The 24,013-nt window shown below is 34.7% G+C and overlaps 1 protein-coding gene across 6 annotated transcripts in view; it reads left to right on the forward strand.

The window, feature by feature from the left end:
• RYR2 (ryanodine receptor 2) overlaps positions 1-24,013 on the forward strand; it is a 378,942-nt gene that overhangs the window by 257,820 nt on the left and 97,109 nt on the right. For all 6 annotated transcript variants that reach the window (XM_019006059.2, XM_019006061.2, XM_015621997.3 and 3 more), the window contains 17 exons: positions 1,223-1,337; positions 1,913-2,045; positions 3,196-3,299; positions 4,648-4,783; positions 5,455-5,641; positions 6,110-6,215; positions 7,420-7,540; positions 8,812-8,981; positions 10,664-10,884; positions 12,193-12,283; positions 14,814-14,954; positions 15,638-15,801; positions 17,790-17,868; positions 18,521-18,610; positions 19,749-19,886; positions 20,788-20,865; positions 23,584-23,659. In XM_019006059.2, the coding sequence (XP_018861604.1) occupies positions 1,223-1,337; positions 1,913-2,045; positions 3,196-3,299; positions 4,648-4,783; positions 5,455-5,641; positions 6,110-6,215; positions 7,420-7,540; positions 8,812-8,981; positions 10,664-10,884; positions 12,193-12,283; positions 14,814-14,954; positions 15,638-15,801; positions 17,790-17,868; positions 18,521-18,610; positions 19,749-19,886; positions 20,788-20,865; positions 23,584-23,659 (2,150 nt within the window). The remainder of the gene's footprint in view (positions 1-1,222; positions 1,338-1,912; positions 2,046-3,195; positions 3,300-4,647; positions 4,784-5,454; positions 5,642-6,109; positions 6,216-7,419; positions 7,541-8,811; positions 8,982-10,663; positions 10,885-12,192; positions 12,284-14,813; positions 14,955-15,637; positions 15,802-17,789; positions 17,869-18,520; positions 18,611-19,748; positions 19,887-20,787; positions 20,866-23,583; positions 23,660-24,013) is intronic.

The following is a 24,013-nucleotide window of genomic DNA, read 5'->3' on the forward strand; positions in this document are numbered from 1 at the left end:
ACTATCTTTTCCTATCACCTTATTGCTGCTTTTGACTTTTTATGATCCAGTTCACTGTTAAGCAGAACACTGGAAGTGGATGTAATTTGCAAAGTAGGGCAATGTTGCTGGCCAGCCCTTGAGGTGACATTTTGACTTTCTGTACTGCTTTCTGTAAAAAGAAGATTGCTGCAGATAAATAGGGATTTAGAATGTCTTGGAAGATTGATAAGGTTGAGGTCTTTTTCCAAGCTTGAAGCTTTAGTGCAGAAAGGAGATGAGACAGCTTTTGGGGGCATCATCACTGATACGAAGTTCGGTTTTAGGTTTTGGGAAAAAATTACTGAGAGTCAAAAACTCAGTGTCAAATAGTCTTCTTTGCATCTAATCTTTTAAAAGGCTGAATTTTCTTTGCCTGAGTGAATGAGTTTTAGAAAAAAAAAAGAAAAAAAGACTGTTTGATATGTACAGTGAAATTTGAACAGTTGCCAACAGTATTTTCTCTAGTGACCTGCTAATCCTTTTCTCCCATGACCTAATTGCTTTCACAGTTATTTATGGGTTGTATTTGATTTCAAGACTAATTATAGTTTTTAGAAATTTAATTACTCTTTAAACTAGACGTTTTTATTGGATATGCCATGTCAAATAAAATATTTGACATAAGAGACATTATGATCTTAAAGTCTGATTTTAAATATGAAAATCTGTTCTGATGAAATATGTAGAAGAGTTCTGCTGAACAGTAACTCATGAATATTTGTGCAGCTTCTTGTTTTGACACTTAGAATATAGCTGGATACCTCTTTCCTCTAGAATTTTTTATTGCTTTCAATTGCAGATAGAAAATGTCTCAACATTTTATTAATCTAAAAAGGATTTTGTGTCAAAAAATATTGCATAGTTCAATTTAAAATATAAAATAATATAGCAGTTTTGATGATGCTCTTGTCAGAACATAGTTTTAGATCTGATTTCTAATGAAAATAGAAGAGTCTTCTACTCCAGCATAATCAACGGGTAATTAGCGCACTAACTATAATACTGGAAAACAAAGGTCACATTCTTCCACAATGTGCATAGAAAAATAGACAGGAGAGACTGAAACTCAATGGGAAAAGTCCCTGAGGTGGTTTTTTATTTCAGGAGGTGGTGAAGAATTGCACAGTAAATCCGCTTTGCAAATAACATAATAGGTAAATTACTGGTCTATAACATTTTCTTTATTTTTGTTATTTTGTAGTGACATTATGAATAATAAAGTATTTTACCAACATCCAAACCTCATGAGAGCTTTAGGCATGCATGAAACTGTCATGGAAGTGATGGTGAATGTGCTTGGTGGAGGAGAATCCAAGGTAAGGAAATTCACTGTTAGAAGGCAGAGAGTTTAAGGTAGAGCTGTTCCAAGCTTTTTCCTATAAGGTGATGAGCTGTCACTGGGGGTGGTGGGATCATGACCTCTTAAACATAATAGTTGAGTAAGTTTTTTAGAAGAATCTGACCTTTTATTTCAGATTAAGGTATCACTAGCATTGTAATTTCAGATGCTTTAAAGAGAAAACTGTAGCACTTTGTATGCTTACTATGTTTTAAAGGGGAGATCTTTTTATTAACTAATTAAAAAATAACTCAGTATTATTCTATGAAACTGAGCATACACCATCTTTCATGTTTGAATCTAGAATCTGTGGGTCATCCCATCTTTAGATTTTAAAGCTTATACCTTGATCTTTGAAGCTTAAGGTGTTACTAACTACCTGAGAAAGTCCTGTTGATTCCAGTGAGAAGCCTAAGCAGTTAATTTCCCTGAGGGGCAATGAGTATGACACCTACATATTAGTATGTTAAAAGGCTTTATATAAATGATCCTTTGCATATTGTATGTCTGTATTAGAGTTTGAACTTCAGTCTGTTTTTATTTGCTTCTTAGGAAATCACTTTCCCAAAGATGGTGGCAAACTGCTGTCGTTTTCTCTGTTATTTTTGCCGCATCAGCAGGCAGAACCAAAAAGCTATGTTTGATCATCTTAGCTATTTATTGGAAAACAGCAGTGTTGGCCTTGGTAAGCATTAAAATAAAATTTAAAACTTCCTGCTGATTTATATATCAAACCACCTGTGTTTTTCTTCTTCCATGTGTTTACTCAGTATGCATTAAAGTTTCCCCTATTTCCAGTGCAAAATATCTCCATTAACTGTATTGCTAACTCTAAACAGCTCCCCTGACAGTAGCATTAAGTTGAACTAATTTAGTACACTTTGTTGCATATGCCTGAACATTCAGAGAGTGGTCAGTTGCTAATTTTGAGGAAGAGAATATATTCCTGTTTTTACAAAGAGAATCATTAATAAGTTTTGGCAGCATTTCATTAAGGCTTACCTCTCACTGCTCAAGCTTGCACCCCAGACTTTTTCTGTGTACTGGTCAGTATACAGCTATGGCAGTGGGAGAAACACAAAACTCATTTGCTAGATTAGATGCATGATTAGATGCCCAGAAATGAACCTTGAAACTTTCTTAACATGCTTGCTTTCCTTTTCTTGCCTGAAGTGTTGTAGTGGAAATACATTTATCCTTATTTAATTTAGTACTTTAAATTGACAATATATAAGTATTTAGGAATCATCATGGTAATTTTTTGAATGATCACAAATGTATTAATGTAAAGGCATAGAACAGAAGTGAAAAATCAGAATCTTTTTGAAGATGAAGAGCCCAAATCAAATACCTTTGGAGTGCCAACATGAAAACCTTAGATTTTTCTAATGCTATATTTACCACCATTTTAAAGAGAAATACATAACTTCCAATCTTACATTTTAAAGCATAAAGATATTTTCTGTTTCAATGGATTTGGTGGCATGTCTGTGTGTTAGACATAAAATCATTACTGCATTTTCCTCAAAACAGCTGTGTCATTAGGAAAATGAAAATGAGATCTTAAAACAAAGTATATGATGAGAAGAGGAATGTGTAAGACAAGCTGCTTTTAGCTTGAACGTTCATATTGTATTTTCATTTCATATCAGTGTCAAGTTTCATGCAAGTGTATAATGATTTATTATTAACTGAGATGTATAAATTGTATATTTATAATCATGTGCTAACTAATGACAAAACATTGCATCTTATTAAAAAAAAAGTTAATGTGTTTCCTATGAATTTGTTGGGGTTTTTTAACTTTGTGTTAAAACTAAATGTTATTTTAACAGCCTCTCCTTCTATGCGAGGGTCAACTCCTTTAGATGTTGCCGCAGCATCTGTAATGGATAACAATGAACTTGCTCTGGCTTTAAGGGAACCTGATCTGGAGAAGGTTAGTAGCTTCTTCATCAAGCACTCCTTTTCCTCTGTGGAGAAGAGAAGATACCAGTTTCTTGGAGTAAGCAAAATCCAAGATTATAGGGAAGTTTCTGGTACTTTTCAGGAGAAGACTGAGAATCTGGTTGGTGGTCTGAGTGATGATTACCCACACAGTTGAAGCCAAAAGGAATTGGTTCATGGGCAGCTCTTAATTTTGCAGTAGTGGAGTCCATATCCAACAAAACTTCATTGCTAGAATAATTCTTTGTTATTTTTTTGAATGGTGACATGCAGTGGTGAAATAAGACAATAGGGATTACTAGGAGCTTTGTGACAACTTGTTAAAATATATGATAAATTTTCATGGAGATATCTGTCTGTATTTGTTGTATTTTCCCCTAACATTTAAACCTGTTTCAGAAAAGTTAAAGAAATTCGGATTACTTACAGGAAGGAATAAAACACTCAAGAGGACCTGTGAAAATTGTGTAATAACTGTAAATTGCTGCTGCAAGGAGGATAGAATAGTATTTACCCTGTCAGTTGTGGATAAAAAAAGCAGGTTAAATAAGGGAAAGACAGATTCAAGGTAGACATTAAAAACTCTTTCTTAAGAAAAGACAGAGAAATTGTCATATCCAATTTCTTTTTGAAGACCTCAAATTCTGGAGATGATATAATCTTTATAGGAAAACATCTGTCAGGAGTAATAAAAGTGCAGATGTTCCTTTCTTGGAACAGGAAGATGGACCATATGTGTTTAAAAGGACATTTTCAATCTTGCCATTCTTACAAGTGCTTGGCAAGAAGCAGCTGTCCAAACTGGCTAAAGACTGTGCTTACAATTCTTACAGTTCAGAAAAGAAAGGGCCAACTGAAAAGGTTTGCTATTGAGTCTATAGTCCTGAATTACAGGGAGTGTTACTGCTGTGTGTTTAAAAAAGGAAGGAAAAAAAAAAAGGCAGGTGAACATGAATGGTCAAAATAAAAGAGTAGTCCTTTTATTCTTTATAAAAGAAAATACACATTTTTGATTGTGGATGGTGTGTGGTTTTGGAATATTGCAAAATTGACTAATTTGTAATGCTCAGAGCTACAAGAGAAATGAGAGCTAGCAAAGCATACTTCTAGAGAAATGATGGAATTGAAATAAGTGGGTCTTACAGTTCATGGCAGGAGTAGAAAAGACTGGAAAAGTGAACTAAGAAATAGAGTAGTCTTCGGATTTTCACCAAAGCATGATACAGTTTTGTCAGGGATAAGAGATTGTGGATACCATATCCTGATGATGTATGAGAATGCTTCCCTTTGAAGCTGCACTTCTTTTTCACAATATCTTTTTCATCTTACTTTCCTTTTAGGTGGTTCGCTACTTGGCTGGATGTGGGTTGCAGAGTTGTCCTTTGTTGATTTGTAAAGGCTACCCGGACATTGGATGGAATCCGGTTGAAGGAGAACGATACCTGGATTTTCTCCGTTTTGCTGTTTTTTGCAATGGTAGAGTACAAGCCTAATCATTTTATATCTTCCTTCAATATCCAAATAAGTTTGTAAATTGAAATAGTAATAAAAGCCAACTTGGTAAGTTACTGTGAATTAAAAGAACCTTTATAAAGAGTAGAATAATTTAAAACACACATTAATTTACATGACTTGTGAAATGAGCATCTAGGGTCCTGTGACTTTGTGCCCCATTTTTTTTTTATCCAGCTTTGTTTTTTGAAATGCCCATGTCTCCTTTGTAGAGCAGAGTGTCCTAAATCTTGTTGTGATAAATTCATGGTAGATACAGGGCCAAACCCCTATCTTTTTATGAAGGTTTTGATTAGTCCAGTTTTAGTGGGTGATCAAGCAGCTATATTGGTCCCCTCATTAACCCTTGCACTTGACTCAATCTACTAAAATTCAGTAGTTTCAGTGATATTTTAAGCATCCTTTACTACATAGTTAATGCCTTGTCTGTAATTAATTTTAAATTAAAACATTTTTTTTCTTTTTCATTTCATTGCAGTAATAGAGGAGTATGTGTGTTCATGTAACTCTGTTATGGTATTTAAACTGTTACGTAATAAAAAGTAGCTATGCATTCTGCTCTTTTGTGTACTTTTTTTCTGATTATATTTCAGAACTCTTTTTGATATGATTTTGTATCTTGATATTTGTGGTAGGAGAGAGCGTGGAGGAGAATGCTAATGTTGTAGTCAGACTGCTTATTCGCCGACCTGAATGTTTTGGTCCTGCCCTAAGAGGAGAAGGAGGCAATGGGTTGCTTGCTGCCATGGAGGAGGCAATACAAATATCAGAAGATCGAACAAGAGATGGGCCTTCCCCAAGTAATGGATCTAGTAAAACCCTGTAGGTGCAGTAGAATTGCTTACATTGCCGTAATAGTTCTTTCTTTGTTTTGTATTCTGAGATGTGAAATTACTTTAACATGTGAATTATCAGTTCATTCTTCCTTGGATGCTGTTTATCTTTGGATTAAACAGTGCTTCCTCTGCACTATTAATTTAAGTAACTCTCTCTAAATATTGACATCTCTAGAATTCTGTTTGTTCTTTTTCATTCCATTAAGAGTCAGTCCACTGATGCAAAATGATACAGGTAAATGGTACCAGTGGTTACAATGGAGATGTTCCTACAATCTTTAAGGGACAAAATACATTCTATCTTAGTCTGCTGTAAGTCCATTTGTTAACAGAAGCCACTCTCTGTACGATGTTACACCTATGAGCAGATTTTCTTTATTGATTATTGTTAAAAATGTGTTTTGTTTGTTTTTTTTTAAAAATCGTATTTGTTGTAACATCTAACTAATTACAGTGAAATAGAAGAACAAGAAGATGACACTATTCATATGGGAAATGCAATCATGACCTTTTATGCTGCCTTGATTGATCTCTTAGGACGTTGTGCCCCTGAAATGCATGTAAGTTTTACATCTTCATACAAAGGAAAGTAAAGGCACAGTTGTTTTCCAGATCACTGGTTTGCTGTTCATTTTTTTCTCAGTATCATGTTATCAGGTATTAAAGCATTGGTATAGCTACATAGTATCTTAGTGGACATAAGGGCTTGTTCTACTGATTGGCAAGGGGGAAAATGATACTCAGAAGCTCGTTTTTATAAAAAAAAATATTCCCTTGCTTTTTTTTTGTTGTTTGTTTGTTTTTGGTATTTTTTGGGGTTTTTTTTGTTTGACTGTCCATTGTGACAATGAAATTCCTCAAATGTCCCTATTTGCTGGGATGGTGTAGAGTGATATATTTTTTATAAACTAGGGTTTTCTTCTTCATATACTTATTTTGAACAGGCTTTTTAAGTTGCATGTAAAAATATAAATATTATAGGTCATTCTTTTAAATGTAGGGATAAGCATTATACTTGGACATGCACATCAGTGTCTCAAAATTTATTCAGACTGACAAACCTTCTCAAAGGAAAGATGTCACTATTTCAGGCAGTAGATACAAAGAATTAGAAGCACTATAAAAACTTTGCCTCTTATTTTGTAAGAGATTAAAACTATTCAAAAATATTTGTTGTTTATGATTCAGTATTATTCAGTATTATTATTCTTCAGGTATTTAGTTATACATAGTTTCTCATTTCACCCTGAAATGTGCCCTAATTAGAACAGAACCATATCAAATTTGTGGGGGAATTGGTAACTTGAGAGAGGAAAGATATATATAGTTAAGAAGGTCAGTGTATGAAGACCTCTTTCCTTTGAAAAAAAATTGTATTGCTTTCTCCTTGTCCTGCTGCCTTTTTTAAAAAACAAAACAAACAATTGAGATACTTGAAAGTCTTAATGGACCAGGACAAAAACCCTAATTTTTTTTTCATCTGAAAATCTGCTTTTGTTTTCCTCCCCACCCTTCCCACCATATGCCACTACATTTGAAAGCTTTGCTCACCAGCTTTACCTAATTTCTCTTTAGAAAACGAACTTAGTTTTATTTAATAAGCAAACTTTTAGAGTTTGTACATTTGCATCCAAAATACAGCAAATTGATGCAGATTGCATGAAATTTACATTGTTAATTACAGTGTTTTTTTTGGAGCAGTTATTCTTTTGTAGAGAAGATAAAAAGAAGATCTTGCTAGACTTTTATTTGTCTTTTTATTAGCTAATCCATGCTGGGAAAGGGGAAGCCATTAGAATCAGATCAATTCTACGGTCTTTGATTCCACTTGAAGATTTGGTGGGAGTAATCAGTATTGCTTTCCACATGCCAACCATAGCAAAAGGTAAGATTCTTCTCCATTTTTTCTGCCACCCTATTATGATTTGCAATTTATTGACATATCGACGCTCGTACTTTTTTCAGCTTTTAAAAAAAAAAATATCAAAATTCAACTATTTATTATGTGAATTAAAAGACAAATTATGTGTATCTCATACATGTTTCAAAAATCTTTCTGCATGCTGCAGTCAACAATTCTGTGTACCCCAAATCACTGATATAAATCCTGTTAAATTGAATTATGAATATCTATTACAACTTTAAAAAGAAATTTTAAAATGCATGCTTTCTGTTTTTAGAGCTATTTTAAAATACTGCAGTCTCATTTCTCAATAAAATAAGCCTTAGCTTTTGCTGTTCTAACCCTATAAATTGCTTCTAGCAGATCTTACTAAGACACTAGAGTTGTTCTCCAGCAAATGTGGTGAAGAAATAGGAGTGACATACATAGGCAAATGTGTTTTTGTTTTTCCTGCCTATATAAGATTGACTGCAATAGTGGGAACTATGTGAGCACCTATATAAAAGGGAAAGACAGGGATTACCTCTGTTTTTTTGTTTTTCTGGAGAGAAAGCATTATAAATGCAACCTGGATTGTTTACACACTCACAGCACAAGATTTTCCAATAGGTTACAATGGAAGAGATAAAAAGATCCATCAGTCTATTTTACTATTACTTTTTTATGTTCCAAATAGGGATAGACCTCTAGGTGAGATCTCAGTAGCACTAAAGCTCATAGGTACAGAAGTGCTTGTTTACTTTCCAAAATGAAAGTACCAAAATTTAAAAATATTTCAATTAATTCCTTTCAGACAATTTGAAAGTTTCGAGATAGATAGGACTTGTTAGCACATTCTTAATTCTTTGTCATACATTAAAGATATGCTTACCAATGCTGATCCTGATTTCCAGGATCTCTGATGTAGCATTCTTGTAATTTTTGCTTTCCATCTGCTTCTACTGAGAACTAGATAGTGATGTGGGTTAATTACTATGTTTTAGGTACTTAGCATTTTGAATATCAACTGTTAAGAATCCCTTAATATACAAAGAATGAACAGAAAAGCATGCAGGGACTTGTGAGGTCTCTGGATAGAATTTGTCTTATGCATTCTTTTTAACTGCAAATATGTTTCCTTTGTGTAACAAAAATGTGAGGAAGATGCCTAGGTGTTAACAGAGACTCAAAAGCTCTGACAAGTAGCAGCGTGACTGCCTAGTCTGCTGATGAAGGAGGATCCTTGTTACTGAAGTCTTATTTCTTCCTTTTAGATGGTACTGTGGTGGAACCTGACATGTCTGCGGGGTTTTGCCCAGATCACAAGGCAGCCATGGTTTTGTTCCTTGACAGGGTCTATGGAATTGAGGACCAGGATTTTCTTCTACACCTTCTTGAAGTTGGCTTTCTGCCAGACCTTCGTGCTGCTGCCTCATTAGATACGGTAAGGGCTTCAGTCTGTTTTTACTTTAGTTCTCTTACCTGATTGAACATGACAGAATTTTTCATCCCTTGAAACAAGCATTTTTTATGTCTTCACATCTTCTGTGTTTTTCAAATGCTGCCTGAACTGCATGTTGCTTCTGAGATTTGATAATACTTGAAAGATGCATCATTCAGTGTAATGCTCACTTTTTAAGAACTTGCACTTATACCCTTATCTACCCTATATGTAAAAGTTGCAATGCCCTTCCCCAGGAGACTCTCTGAGCTTCTGCAGTGGAATCAAAATCAGATGAGCTGCCAATGAAGCAGCTGGGAAGAAGAGACTGGGAGCCTCTCTCCAGAGATAGACAGAAAGTGTTAATCTCTGATCTCTGTGCATTTGTTAGGGACACCTACACTGCTATTTAACATTACATTTCTATTTTAGTTTCTCCTCAATGTTGCTGCATTTTTTTTTTATTTTTTTTTTTCCTGTGGGTCTTATTTCCATCTATTTTCTTTTAGCTGTCTTGGTCCAGAAAGCTTAGATTTAGAGAGCTATTAAAATGGCTAAGACATTAAATTTGGTTTTCTTATTTGACCTTTTATGAAAATATTTTTTCTGAAAATAATGATGTTGTTAGTTAGGATCATAGAATCATACAGTTGTTAAGGTCAGAAAAGACCTCTAAGATTATGAAGTCCATCTGTCAACCCAGCACTACCATCATGTTCACCATTAAACCATATCTTCAAGTGCCATATCCACTTTTTGGAATATAATTTTTTTTGAACACTTCCAAAATTATGACTCTGATTCTTACCTGGGAAGTCTGTTCATTGCTTGAAAATCCTTTATGTGAAGAATTTTTCCTGATACCTTATCTAAACCTCCCCTTGTGCAACTTGTGGCCCTTTCCTTCTGTTCTGTCTCATTACTTGGGAGAAGAGACTGACACATCACTTGTTTCAGGCAGTTTTAGAGAGTGAAAAGGTCTTTTCTGAGCTTCCTTTTCTCCAAGCTAAACAGCCCCAGCTCCCTCAACTGCTTCTCATAGGACTTGTGCTCCAGACTCTTCACCAGCTCTGATACCCACCCCTAGACACATTCCAGCACCTTGATGTCCTTCTTGCAGAGAGAGCCCCAAAACTGAAGATTGGAGGTGCAGCCTCCCCAGTGCTGAGTACAGAGGGATGATCGCTGTCCTGCTGGCCCCACTGTGGCTGAGCAAACTAGGATGCCATCAATCCTCTTGGCCACCTGGGCACAAGTTGGTTTAGCTGTCGACGAATACCCCCAGGTCCTTTTCTGCCAGATATTTAAAAAAGAGCAGGTGAGGTTTTTTAAATCACATGGAACTTGGCCTTGCCCATAGCAAAGAGATACTGACTTGTATTACCTGATTTTGGAGGCTTCTGTGTAGGAACTGTGACATTCTTCAACATAATCTTGAAAATGGTTTTGTTTCTGAATGGTCACATTTACTGTTTTCATCCATTAAAAACAAAACAAAAGCTATATATATGAGACTTTAAAAGCAGCAGCAGAAGGTAGGCATTTAGCTCCAGTAGGTATCATATCCTCATTTCTGTGTTTTGGAAATTTTCCCCTTTATAACTACAGAACAAAAGCAACTATTTCTTTTCATTTGTAACCACACTGATGAGACAAGTCTAATTTCTGTCCCATTTAATTTATAGGCTGCTTTAAGTGCTACAGATATGGCTTTGGCTCTGAATCGATACCTTTGCACAGCGGTCTTGCCTCTCTTGACCAGATGTGCTCCTCTGTTTGCTGGCACGGAGCACCATGCTTCCCTCATCGATTCCTTATTACACACTGTGTACAGACTCTCAAAGGGATGCTCTCTTACCAAAGCTCAGCGAGATTCTATTGAAGAGTGTTTGCTGTCTATCTGTGGGTAAGAAAATACTCCTGGCTGTACAGGAATGCTAAGTGAAAAAGTAATCAGTGATATTTATAATAAAGGAATGCAGAACTATGCCACCAGTATCATAATTAAGGTGTTTTTTTCCTGTCAGATGAGTGTGATAGTTTTTAAGATATTGTATTCAATTTGCAGCTTTATTAATCATCAGTCATTCCTCAATTCTCATTCATTCAGTCCTCGATTATCCTGCCTTCACCAAATATTTTAAATTAAAACCTTGGTGATTAACTAAGAGGATGCAAAAAGACAAAGCTCTGGAATTGTGTAGTTATACATACACCGAATTGGCATTTAAATAATTTTATCTGTGCAGATTTGTGGTTGATATACAGTAAGTTATCTAATTCTATGTAGAGATTTATTTATGGTGTGTTCCATTTGAAATCTTAATCAATGACTTATATTGATATGTCTTTTTATTGAACAGTTTTGGGAGGGTCAAAACCAGTTGGTTATTTATTATTCAATTCTGTATAAATCCACGGGCTCCATTATGAGAAGCTAACTAGGCAAATACAAATTCAAGTTCCAGTTACATTAGAACTATTAACATATAGGCTTTCAGTTCATCAGAGGATTTGGTTTGATTTTTTTTAGTGTATCATCATAACTTTTTTTTGTGTAGTGTGGAAATGGGGTCAGAAATGACAGACATTTATGCTGTAATACCATTAAAAATATATCACATTCAATGGTGTTTGACATGACCATTTAATACATATACTGCATTGATAGGAACCAATAAACTGACCAGATTTTACTTTTTATCTGGAAAACTTCAATGTCCATGCCATTCTAAAATTCTATAAATTCTATAAAATACAATAACAATTTCTTCTGTCCTTCCAGCTGTTGCCCACTGTTGTGTCTAGTTTAGCACATCCAAAGAGATAGTCTTCATTAGTTTCTAAGATATTTTAAGAGTTGTTGAGATATATTACAAGAAATTAACATTATATCCTTTTCCTCATGGGCATGGTGATCCTAATATACATTATCAAAATGCAGTATTTTTCTTCCCTGGTTTTCTCCTTCTGTAGATCAGATGTTTTCTTGGCTTCTTTGACACATTTGATTTGCAGCTTGTTCAGAATATTTTATTTGGTGTACACTTGTTTGCTTTCTTCTGGACCCCTAGTGCTATAAGCAGAATCTTATATTTTATGCATTTGGAGAATTTTAACAGCATTAAACTGATATGTTCCTTTAATGCATTTATCAATCATTTACATGAAACTGTGCTGGTACACCCTTTTGAAATGGTTTGTCTGCTTTTAGGCAGTTGCGGCCCTCCATGATGCAGCATTTGCTGAGGAGATTAGTATTTGATGTTCCTCTGTTAAATGAACATGCAAAGATGCCTCTCAAGGTAATAGTAAATATTAGTATTCAACAGCATCCTTTATAACAGAATGCAACAGAAAATAGTTGCATGGAGAAGATTCTCTGTAATCTTGGTTATTTCTGCTCTGCATGAAAGACCATAATTTTTAAGGATAAATTATTGCTTTGGGAGAAATTCAGTCTAATTTACAGCCATCCATATGGAATTATGAAATCTGGGTCTAGTGGTTGCTTCTCTTTTAGTTATTTCCTGTTTTTTTTAGCCCATGTGAAAACAGAATAGAAAAAATTCCCCTTTGGGGAAGGGTGCAGAATCCAGTGCACAAAACATAACAATTTACAGTTTATATGTACCCTTACTTTTTGCCTCTGCATTGGTTTTCATTGCTCTTGGAAAAAAGGACTCCTTTTCTCTAGTTGGTGCCTGGAAATCTGTTAAGTAATAATGTTTAGTAGTAAAGTTTCATTTTGTTCTCAGCTCACAGAAGTTCAGCTATGTATTTTTATTCTGATTCCTAATGCACGAGAAAAATGAGGGTTTTTTCCTTTTGGAGCTGATGCATTCCTTAAAGATTCCTGGTATCATCATCAGTTTTAACAGACATTTGGTTCCACACCTTCCCTACTGTTGTTTTTCAGCAACCTTTTTTAATGCTTTCCCACCACAGCTTTGCATTAGATGCATAATATTTTCTTATTTAATATATATTTTATGCTTTCAGAGCATGTCAGCACATCTAAAATTCTGATGTAAGAAGAGAAATTTAAATTGTTAATGTCCAAGCCAGGGCCTGCTGTTGAAGTCCTGCCAAGGACTTCATAATTTGGTTGTGCTCCCCCAGAAGTCCTCAATCAAACTAAAGATTCTGGAGCAGCCATTCTTCCATGTCTCTGTGAGAAAAAGAGTCGATAATTTAGTATACTGCCCTAAAGGGAGTATACTGCCCTTCTGTTACATTATGGCATTTAATGTGTTGCTAAAACCAAATAGTAATTTGGCACTTCCTGTGTGGCTGTAGTGCTTTGGAGTTTGTTTTATGTTTTTTCTATTTTTGGTGGGGAGGGGTTGAAGAAACAAACCCAGCTGCTTGAAATGTGTTCATCTAAAAGAACAGATTTTGTGATGCCAAGGGTGATGACTGCTGTGAGCTACCCATGTTGCTGAACTGAACAGTAAGGAAATAATAATTGGATCCTTTTGGCTAGTCAGGCTTCGCAGAAATACAGATGTGAAAAGAACCATGGTGTTAGCACGGGCAAAGGATTTTGTCCATTGACAAAAGGCTAATAGAGGTTTCTGAGGAAATTGAACTCTTTATCTGAAGATAGATCTGTAATTTTTAAAAGGTTTCACTGACATAAAACTGATTTCCAGTGATTTAACAAGGGACTTATATCAGCTTTGTTTCTGGTTTGAAAGTATTGTAGAAAGGTAGTGTGCATTCCTAACGGGCTTGTACTGGCAAGCTGGTTATAGTAATGTAAAGATGTAAGTTAATCAGGCATCTAAAAATGTAATTTTGAATGGGAAGAGAGGAGAAAATTATGAAGGCAAATCAGAATACAGTGCTATCTGCTGTGAATACATTTGCTGGTTTCTACAGTTAAAAATTGCCTCAGGTTTCAAGCAGCATGCAAATTCAAATATGTGATGTTGTTGCTGTGTTCCATATAGTTCAGACATCTTGGAATAGAACTGCCTTGTTTTTATTTCCTCTTAAATAATATTCAGTGCTTCATCAGGGATTTTATCTAAGACTAATCTTACCTTCACTTTCTCAACTAGGTTTAAAAATATATTGGTAGATTACAATCCACATGTAGTCCAAAAACAAACTTGTCTGGCTATTACATAATTGAATATAGTTTTAAAAATATCTTCAAATACATATTTGACTCTTAGATTCCATACTTCTGAGACTCCCGTGGTTTTACATAAATGATAAAACCTCTTTCTTTTTACATCATATATGCATCTAAGTTCTTCTCTGAATTTTTCTTTAATCATCCAACAATTTAAACAGTAAATATATATTAAAAGATTATTTAAATATGAAGATATACAAATATACTACATGTATTGTTTTGGGATTTTTCCTGATCTGTTGAAAATATAAAAGAACAGTGCAGTATTGAGATTATATTTTTGGCTATCAAAATCCCTGCTTCTACATATCAGACGTGGGTTGTTGTTTGGTTTTTAAAATTCCTGTCTTTATTTATGCACATATACACATTTATGTTATAAATGTCTGCATTTTTCCATCTTGAAGTTTGTTCAGACTGGAAAAAAGGGGGAGTCGTGTCAGCTCTCTACTGACTGTGACTTGCAGTATTTTCCAAAGAGCTTTACAAAATGGTATTGAAACAAAAATGAAAAAACTACTCATTCTGGGTGTATATGCACCAGTGATTAAAAAAATACATATACAACACAGCTTATTAATAAAAGTATAGAAATTTTTCTGGTAGCACATGTGTAATGTTTGAGTGCCAGAATGGAAGAACCTCAAATGTTATATTTCTGTTTGCTTTCAAAATACGTTCTGTTTCAGTTGCTGACAAATCATTATGAAAGATGCTGGAAGTATTATTGTTTGCCAAGTGGATGGGGTAACTTCGGTGCTGCCTCAGAAGAAGAACTTCATTTATCCAGAAAGTTGTTCTGGGGTATTTTTGATGCTTTATCTCAAAAGGTAATACTTTTAGTATCCATCTATTACAGTAAAATCCTTACTGTGTAATCCTTTTTCTTTAATCTGTAATTTTTACCCATTTTATATCAACACTGCATCCTTCACTTTGAAGGAAAGACATACAATCTTTAGTAAATTTAAATCTTCCTCTTACAGCTTCTAATTAAATTTAAAAAATGGTAACACTAAAGCAATAATCTTGAGATATATATGTACAGATCTGTACACGTCTCTGTGTGCTACTATCTCTGTGTTTTATTTTCAGTGCCCTTGAATCGATTGTGTTAAACAGAAGTTTAGTAATATGTCTTTGTATGTATTTATTGTTCATTCTATGACTATTTTTAACAAACCTGCTTAAAATTTCATGGGTTTAATTTCAAATCTAAGTGTAAAGGAATTCTGTGTGTACTCCTGTGCTGTCTTCCCAGCATCTGAAAAATGTTTAGTGTTGCTACCAGTGAGGTCAACACTTTTCCCATTTACTTGAGCAAGATAAAGCCAGATTGCATCTAGCTTTCTGCTTTGGATAGTCAGTTTTCTTTATTTTCAGAACAAAAATGCAGTTTCACACTGAGTAAGAAAGCCATTCTCCTGCTGCTTGGTTTCATCTGTAGCTGCATCAGTTTCACTGGTGATGTTGCAATTCACTACTCACTTTCTGTCCCCTGTGTGTTCCACAGAAGTACGAACAGGAACTGTTCAAACTGGCTTTGCCTTGTCTCAGTGCAGTTGCAGGAGCCTTACCACCAGATTATATGGAATCAAATTATGTCAATATGATGGAAAAACAGTCTTCGATGGATTCAGATGGGAACTTTAATCCTCAACCTGTTGATACCTCAAAGTAAGGAATTATTTTGTTGCACCTGGGGTGTTTTGATCATGACTGTGTAAAAGAGGGGGGAGTCTGCTGTTTGGTGTGATATAGACTTAAAGCTTCTCTGCTGAATGCTTAATTTATAAATGAAATTGAGATCTTACCCTTTTTATTTATGTATTTATTTTAAATCTAGTAAAGCAATAACTAGCAAGTTACATCATTAATATCTTGGCCCATGTAGAATATTTTTAATGCATTTTTTTCCCAGGAGATAGAGCTATCCAATTGTCTTTGTATGTCTGCTGCAAAAAACCAGCATCCTCTTAGGAGCTGGAAAAGTAAACAAGTCTATATTGTGCCTGTCATGATTAACATTTATCAAGACACTAATTCCAATTTGTGTGAATGACAGTGTACCTACAGAAAATTGTTTGATTGTGCCTTCACATAATCTTTTTTACTATGAATAATGGCAGTTGGGCAGAATAATCTTCATTCTCTCTGGGCAGTCAGGCTCTGGCCATGCTTTTTTAAGTATATTAGCTAGACAAAGAATGTATCTGAATGGAAATTTTCTGCCCTGATATTTGACTGTAGCAGGTCATTGACTGTAGCCATTTCCCTTCGTAAAGAATAGTCTTATAGAAGCGTGGCTATGCACTATATCTTAAAAAATTCCTGTTGTAAAACAGGAAACAGCAAATGTTGTAAAACATTTGCTTCACTTGCCCCTGTGACCTTTCTCCCTGTGTTAACATTCAGCACACAGGATGCTGTCAGTAGATCGACACTTTCCCTTCAGCATGCTATTACATGTGTGCACATCTAAATACAGCAGTAAAAGTCGTATTCCAATCTGGAGCATAGAAAGGACATCAGTGACCATTTAAATTAATTTTTCTAAGATGCAGTTAAAAAATATGAAGATTTAACACAATTTCTTAAGAATATTATATTATTTAACTGAGTATTTATCTGGTGTCATTTCAGAAAAAAATTATAGTTAGAATAGATTTGAAAAACTCAGAAAATGTTACTTAATATTGCCGCAATTATTTGTCACTTTCATTGCTTTAGGAGTCAATAGTTCTGTGATGTTACAAGACAAAGACAGAACTGCTGCTATCATTGTAACCTCCAAATTATCCTATATTCTTTTAACACAGAAATCAACCTTTGCTTACTAGTACTGGACCTATTTGTGTGAAGGGATAGATAATAGGATGTTAGTGTACATGTAATTTTTTTGCATTTCTGAATTATTTGAAATATTATAATATTAATAGAGTTTTCCTCAAAATACAGTCTTTCAAACAATAAAAACAACCTGCTGACAGTGCTGGATGAATGTTTTCTGACCCTTGTGTATGTATGTGAGGCTTTTGCGAACTGTTACTCTGACATAATTTGGTTTTACATTTCTGCTTTTTCCACCTGAAGACTGAAAATCCATATTTCTGATTCACAGTAGATGGCACCCTAACACTACTCGTACTGAAATTCTTTATGTTAGGAGGGAAGATATTATTTCATCAGTGATCAAAAGTAGTTGCTCTCATTTGTAGCAATGCTGGTGAAGTGAACAACTGATACTTGATATTTTTTTGTTAATATAAAAAATAGATAATGTTTCAAAAGGGACTGTTAACACAATTTATAATGCACATGCGCAATAAGGTACTACCATATTTCTGAAACTATAAGTTGTAGTTATGGCTTTATTACTAAGAAAATATGGGACAAAAAGCACTAGTGCTTGATCTCATTAATTTTTCCCTGCACGTTTGGAAGAAGTTAATTTCCTACAACGGCTGTGGTTGTCATTCAGTGCCCATGAAATAATTCAGGTATCTTCCTTGATTTAACTGGGCCTTGGAGCAAACTGTATGTGAGAAGAGCAGCACAGGAAAGGGTCTGTGCATTATTTATTATTTATTTTGAAGTTTGTTTTACAACAAAAGCATTCAGTTTTAGTCTTTGTGACATAATGCTGATTTTCTTTTAATTTTCAGCATTACAATCCCTGAGAAGCTAGAATATTTCATTAACAAATATGCAGAACATGCTCATGACAAATGGTCAATGGAAAAGGTAAAATCTACATTCCTCTTAAAGCAAAACCATATTTTTTATTTGAATCAATTTAATCTCTAAAATATTTTATTCTGAATGTTACTATTTTTCATAATGCTACAAGTTGATATGTAGATAAGATACAGACATACTGTTTTCTTGAAATATATTTGGGGGAAATTTCTGTACGTGCATATGAGTATTTCAAACTAGTGTTTAATAATTTCATCATTTCTGTTGCTGACTTTTGAGTAAATATACTGGCTAATTGTTGAACAGTTTTATGGACCTGAATTTTCTTTTTTATTTTTTTTTTTAACCAAATCAGCTGTTTAGCCTTTTTGTTACTTTGTGCATTTTGTTTGTCCAGTGTTAAAAAATAGTCCCCTCAACTGTAGCACAGTAGTCTGCTTTATAGAAACCTTTGAAAGAAAAATGTAGTGATATGGTTGCTTTGGTAATGGTTACTTTGCAAAAAGATGACATGCTACATAATTCATATCTGAATTTGTAGATAATAAAAACGGTTGAGAAAATGTTGAGAAAATAGTAGAAAGGAAACTTTAAGAGAACAGCTCTGCAGAAGCATTATTCAGTTAGTTTCTACCAATAAAAAAGATTTTTCATAAATTTTTGAGTTTCCCCATTTTATCTTTATTGCTGTTTTCAGTTTGCCAATGGATGGACCTATGGTGAAACCTTTTCTGAATCTGCAAAAGTGCAGCCATTAATGAAACAATATAAGTTGCTGTCTGAAAAGGTAAGGGATTTGTTCCTGCTCGATCTAGGTTTGCTGAAATATCACTGAAAATATTGTCTTGTCTTTTTATCATTTTAAGAAAAAAAAATATTTGCACTATGTTAGCTAATGTGTGGTTGTTGCCTTCATCAAAATCCTGAAAATATATAGAAGGGTTTTATTGTATAATAGATAAATAAATAAGCCACTCAAACTTTTTCTCACATAGCTGAATCTGCATGGGATAATTTATGGCGAAAACGAAGTGTGGTATTGCCACTCTGTTTCTTCAGTAGGGTCATACAGGATTTATAAGCCTTCTTGCTTAGTGAAGACTTAGGTTCAGGCTTTGTCTGGTCTCCAGCAGAAAACCACAAAGATGATTAGACATCTGGGGAACTTGATATAAATGAAGCAATGCTGAAGGAACTGGGTTTGTTTACCTTAAAGAACAGAAAGTTGCTGGACATAAGGTCTTGGTTTCCTGGTTCCTAAGCATTATTTAGAGAGAAGATGGATGTGCTCTCTTCACAGGGGTGCACAGTGACAGGAGAAGAGGCAATGGGTGTAAGCTTCTTTAGCAGAAATGCTTTATGAAAATCCTTATCTTGATGGCTTAAACTTGGAATAACTTGCCCAAAGAGGTGGTGAAATCACCATGCATGTTGACACAGCAAGACCTAGATAACCTAATCTTGATAGCCCAGTTAGGTACCTTATCTGACCTCAACAGAAGGTAGAGGCAGAAGATGCCCAGAGTTCTCTTTCAACACAGACTTGTTTATGATGCTATGATTATGGTTTTTTGGTTCATGTAGCAGATAAAACACTACGTTACTCCTGATGATTTCTTCTCCACCCTTGATTTCATGTCTGAGAATGCTATTAGCACAGTTATCCCTGAGATTATCAGCTTCCTGCAGGGCCAGAATTCTTCTCCCTGCCTCTGAAATTATAAACTTTAATTACAAACTTAAATTATAAACTTTTTCATATCTATATGATTTATTTGCATAATTTCAATAACCCTGAGCCATAATGGTTGAATTCAGCAGATTTCTTTGCATGTCAGTATAACCAGGAAGAAGTCCAATAGTTACTTTTTTCTCTGTACAGCGACATAATAAACAAGCTAATTATTGCATGTACATTCTTCTAGGAGAAAGAAATTTATCGATGGCCAATCAAAGAATCACTAAAAACCATGCTGGCATGGGGATGGCGAATTGAAAGGACACGGGAAGGAGATTCCATGGCGCTCTATAATCGGACGCGTCGCATATCTCAAACCAGTCAAGTGAGCCACTTCACTAAAAACTTTGTGTTACTCTCTATTAATAATAATATAATAATCTAATAATAACCTTTTCAAAGGAAGCCTTTGAACTTTTACAGCTCTATATGCTTGTGCATATGGAAATATTATCACACATAGGAAAAAAAGCCTGGACACTTATTTTTAAAGCAAGAGCTGCCTGTTACTGCATAATCCACAGAGGAAAGGCTGACAATGCCCCTTTTCTAGCCACACTTCTTGTGTCAGTGGCTTGTCATCCAGGGAACCTCTATCACTTTTTACCTTCCTTTCACCATTTGTGGCAGTTGTAATGAGCAAACCTCTGACAAATTTAGGCAGTAAAAAGAAAGAATAAAAAAAATGTGATGTTTTCTGGGTGGGGACGAGGGACAGAAGGTAAAAGATAACTATTTATCTAGTTCTAGTTTAGAAATTTAGGGTTCTAGTCCTAAATATAGAAATAAGGTTGAAAAGCTAAATTAAAAGTTTGATTTTTGCCTGAATTCACCTTAAACTAGTTTGTGTGAGATTTTGCCTGCTGAGACGAAAAGAATCTCTAGATAATGCAGAGATTTAATAATAACTTTATTCTCGTATAACTTATCCACAATAAGTTCAAACCCTAAATGAGTTCAAGTGAAATTTGTATTTAAATGAAAGGGATTTGTGTCTGAAGGCCGTCTGTCTTTGGGAACAAACTCTGTTGCCCTTCACCTAATTCTCACTGCAGTTTACCATCCCTGATATATTTTCATCTGGGCCACAAAAAAATCCTTCTGCTCTCTAGAGATCTACAAGTGACTTTTTCTTTAAATTTCTCAATTACTTTCAGTATTTTGTTAGCATTAACTTCATACAAAATACCTGTGTAACTCCACTGTTTTGCACATTTGTCATTCAGATCTCTGTAGATACAGCCCATGGTTACACTCCTCGAGCAATTGACATGAGCAATGTCACCCTCTCCAGAGACTTACATGTAAGTCAAAAACACCTAAAATGCTTACAGTTTGTTTTATAATCTAATTTTGTCTGTTTTGCTAGTTTATTTGAAACAATTTGGTACCAAATATTTCCTATTTTAATATGCTTTGGGCTTGGTGGGGGCTTTTTGGTCTTTTTCAGTATTGCTCTCTGATCCTCTGTTGCTTAAAAAACATGGTTCATGTTGAAAACCTTCAAAATTTTCTTTAGTCCTAGACTGATTTTCCCACTTCACTTTGTGAACATGTGTCATTTTGAAGAGAATCCTTTTTAGAAGAGCTAGAAGCATCAAATCTTTCTGTTTCCATTTATATCTCCACCATCTTCCCAAAGCATTTTGTCAATGCTCTTTTTATCTCTAAACTGGAGGAATAAGAATCAGAAACCAATAAGTACAGTGAGAATAGAGAATGAAGGAATTGGAGGTAGGATTTTGACAGAAGTGTCATTAAGTTGCTGTTATTTGGACCGATATGTTTTAGTTGATAATCTGTTCACAATTTCTTTCATGGTGTCTGCTGGAGTATAGAGCTAGGTTTTACAGTCTACTAATTTCCTGTGAGCATACTTGCAATGCAATTATTGTACTAATATTGTACTGATATTGTACTAAGGCATGTACTAAATAGCTTTAAATTAATTAGCGTGAGCTTTTGTACTGGTCTAGTGATGGCAACATGGTGTTCAAAGCTGACTACAATAGAGTCCTGAAACACAGGCTTAACTTTGCCCATACTGAGCTTTGCCATAGTGCAAGCAAGCAGTGTAGTAAATTAATTGACTAACTGGGCAGTATATACTCTACTGTAGCTCTAAACACATTCTCACATTGGATTTCCACTCCTTGATTTCTGTCTTGCAGTTTCCAGTTCCATAGCTTTAGCAGTTTTAGATTGCTGACTAGCTTTAAAAGAATTTTCTGCGAATTAACTGTCAATAGATTGCTGATCATTCCAAAGAATGCATAAAATTGATAATGGAATAACTGCCTCTACCATTACATTCTTATTTTAAATTGATGACAAAGATTCCTTACACTTATGACATTTAATAATAAACTCGGTATAGTTGAAAGAATTTGCAGACTTTGTTTAATGCTCAGGAAGCAACTCATGATGTGAACATAATCATAGTATTATAATGCAGTAAAGCAAGCCCAGATAAAAGTAACCATCCCATCCTGCCACAGGTCACATAGAAAGGGCACTGGAACTTCTGTTAGTCCCTTGCTTATTTTTTTTATGCTGCACCCTCTAACTCGTGTCATTACTTGTATTTCTCTTGTAGACCTTATCTTTAAGGCAGAAGTTGTTGGCTTTTTTTATTTCCCCCCTATGAAGAGAGGTCTTCTTTGAACCCAGCTTCAGAATCTGTTATTTAAAAGCTAAACAAATTTAATTAAAATGTGATTTCAGCTATTAATTGTCCTGATACAGATATTGAGGAAATATGTAAACATGTCGGGTATTAATGAGATCAGAGTTTTAAAAACTAACTATGTATAGTTTTGAACATTTTAGAAAATGTTTAATATCTTTCAAGTTGGAGTTGAGGGTTAGCTAGCAAGAATCATGAACATGTCTTTAAGTCTGCAAAATACTCCTCATTTTGGTCTTAAGTCACCTGGTCACATCCTAGCTCCATGAACAACTAGGTTTTGCTCTAAAAACATCTTCATAGTGCTCTGCTTTGATAGGTGCTATGAAAACACAGACTACTGTGCTTCCTTTTAAGGTCCTAATTGGAATTTTCAAAATACCAGGATCAGAGTGTGCATAACAGAAGGCATCTACCATACAGAACAGAAATGTATCATAATTTATTCACCGAAAAAAAGTTTATGAAACAAATTGTCTTGTGGACTGATAAGATATGGCTGAAAAGTTTCTGAATTCATTAGTAGTCTCACAAATAAAAAAAATTTTATTGAGAAATACTCATTACTCAAAATCCTTACTGAAGATGAGAAGGTTTCTGTAGGTTCAAGAAAGAAATGTAAAGTGAAATCTGCAGTAAATTCCACCACTCTATACAATCAAAGAGTACACAACCAGGAGGACAGTAGAGGTGGGTTTAAAAAGTTGTTTCATGTTGAAACACTTCATGACAGGTAGACCCTGGAGAGCTTGTCTGTTCTCCTTGGTTCAGGGTCTAGCTTCTAGCTCACCAGTCTGAAGGAGTTTGTTCTACAGGAAGAATATATCAACTAATTTATGCTCTAGAGTGGTTGGTGGTTTCAACAGTGTGGTCACAGGAATGAGCACAGTATCCACAGAGAAGAAGCTATGTCCATAATTCATAATTCATAATTAGTCTGCCACAGGCAGCAGTAACAATGTTGATTCAGTCCTCTGGCTTGCTGTATTCTCTCTCCCTTGACAGTGCCTTCAGAGAGTTCTTTTTGGCCTTGTTTTAAGAATTAATTCCCCCACCTGACACCCCAATATTATTCCAGACTGTTCTTTTTGTGGCCTTTTTTTCTGTAATAGTTTTTTCTTCAGCACCAGGTTCCTGACTCTTATACCCAAGCTGATTCTACCCAATTCTATATAATATTTTTTTCAGTAAAAACTTGTTTCCAGTGAACCATTACACTGTAACTGTCTAAAACTTCCCAGAGAACAAGACTTGTTATTTAATATCAGTCAGAAACTTGTCCTTCTTGAGAGTTATTCATTGCAACCCACCTGACTAAGGTCTCCATTTTCCTAAGGCTATGGCTGAGATGATGGCTGAAAACTACCATAACATATGGGCAAAGAAAAAGAAACTGGAGCTTGAAGCAAAAGGTAATGTTTACTATAGGTATTTATAGTATTTTAAGTTTTCTGTGAGTACCTTAAGTCACGCATTTCAGAAAACATTAAAAATAAGAAAAAGGAGCAGCAAATTTAAATTGACAAAGAAGAAACAATGAAGTATCTATTCCTGACTGTGAATTTTTGTGCCTGCAAAATTGTTGTAGTATCAAGAGTAACTGTTCTTGTTTAAGTATACCAATTAAAATATATCAAGGGAAGGAAACTCAAAGGCTGTTAATAAATTTAAGCCACATTAATCCATTTTTCTTCTAGCATTAATATTTCAAACTAATACTCAGTGGACTATAATTTCATTGCTATTGCTTCTTTATTGCAGGTAGA

This window comes from Parus major, chromosome 3 (assembly GCF_001522545.3).
Source record: "Parus major isolate Abel chromosome 3, Parus_major1.1, whole genome shotgun sequence".
NCBI lineage: Eukaryota > Metazoa > Chordata > Aves > Passeriformes > Paridae > Parus > Parus major.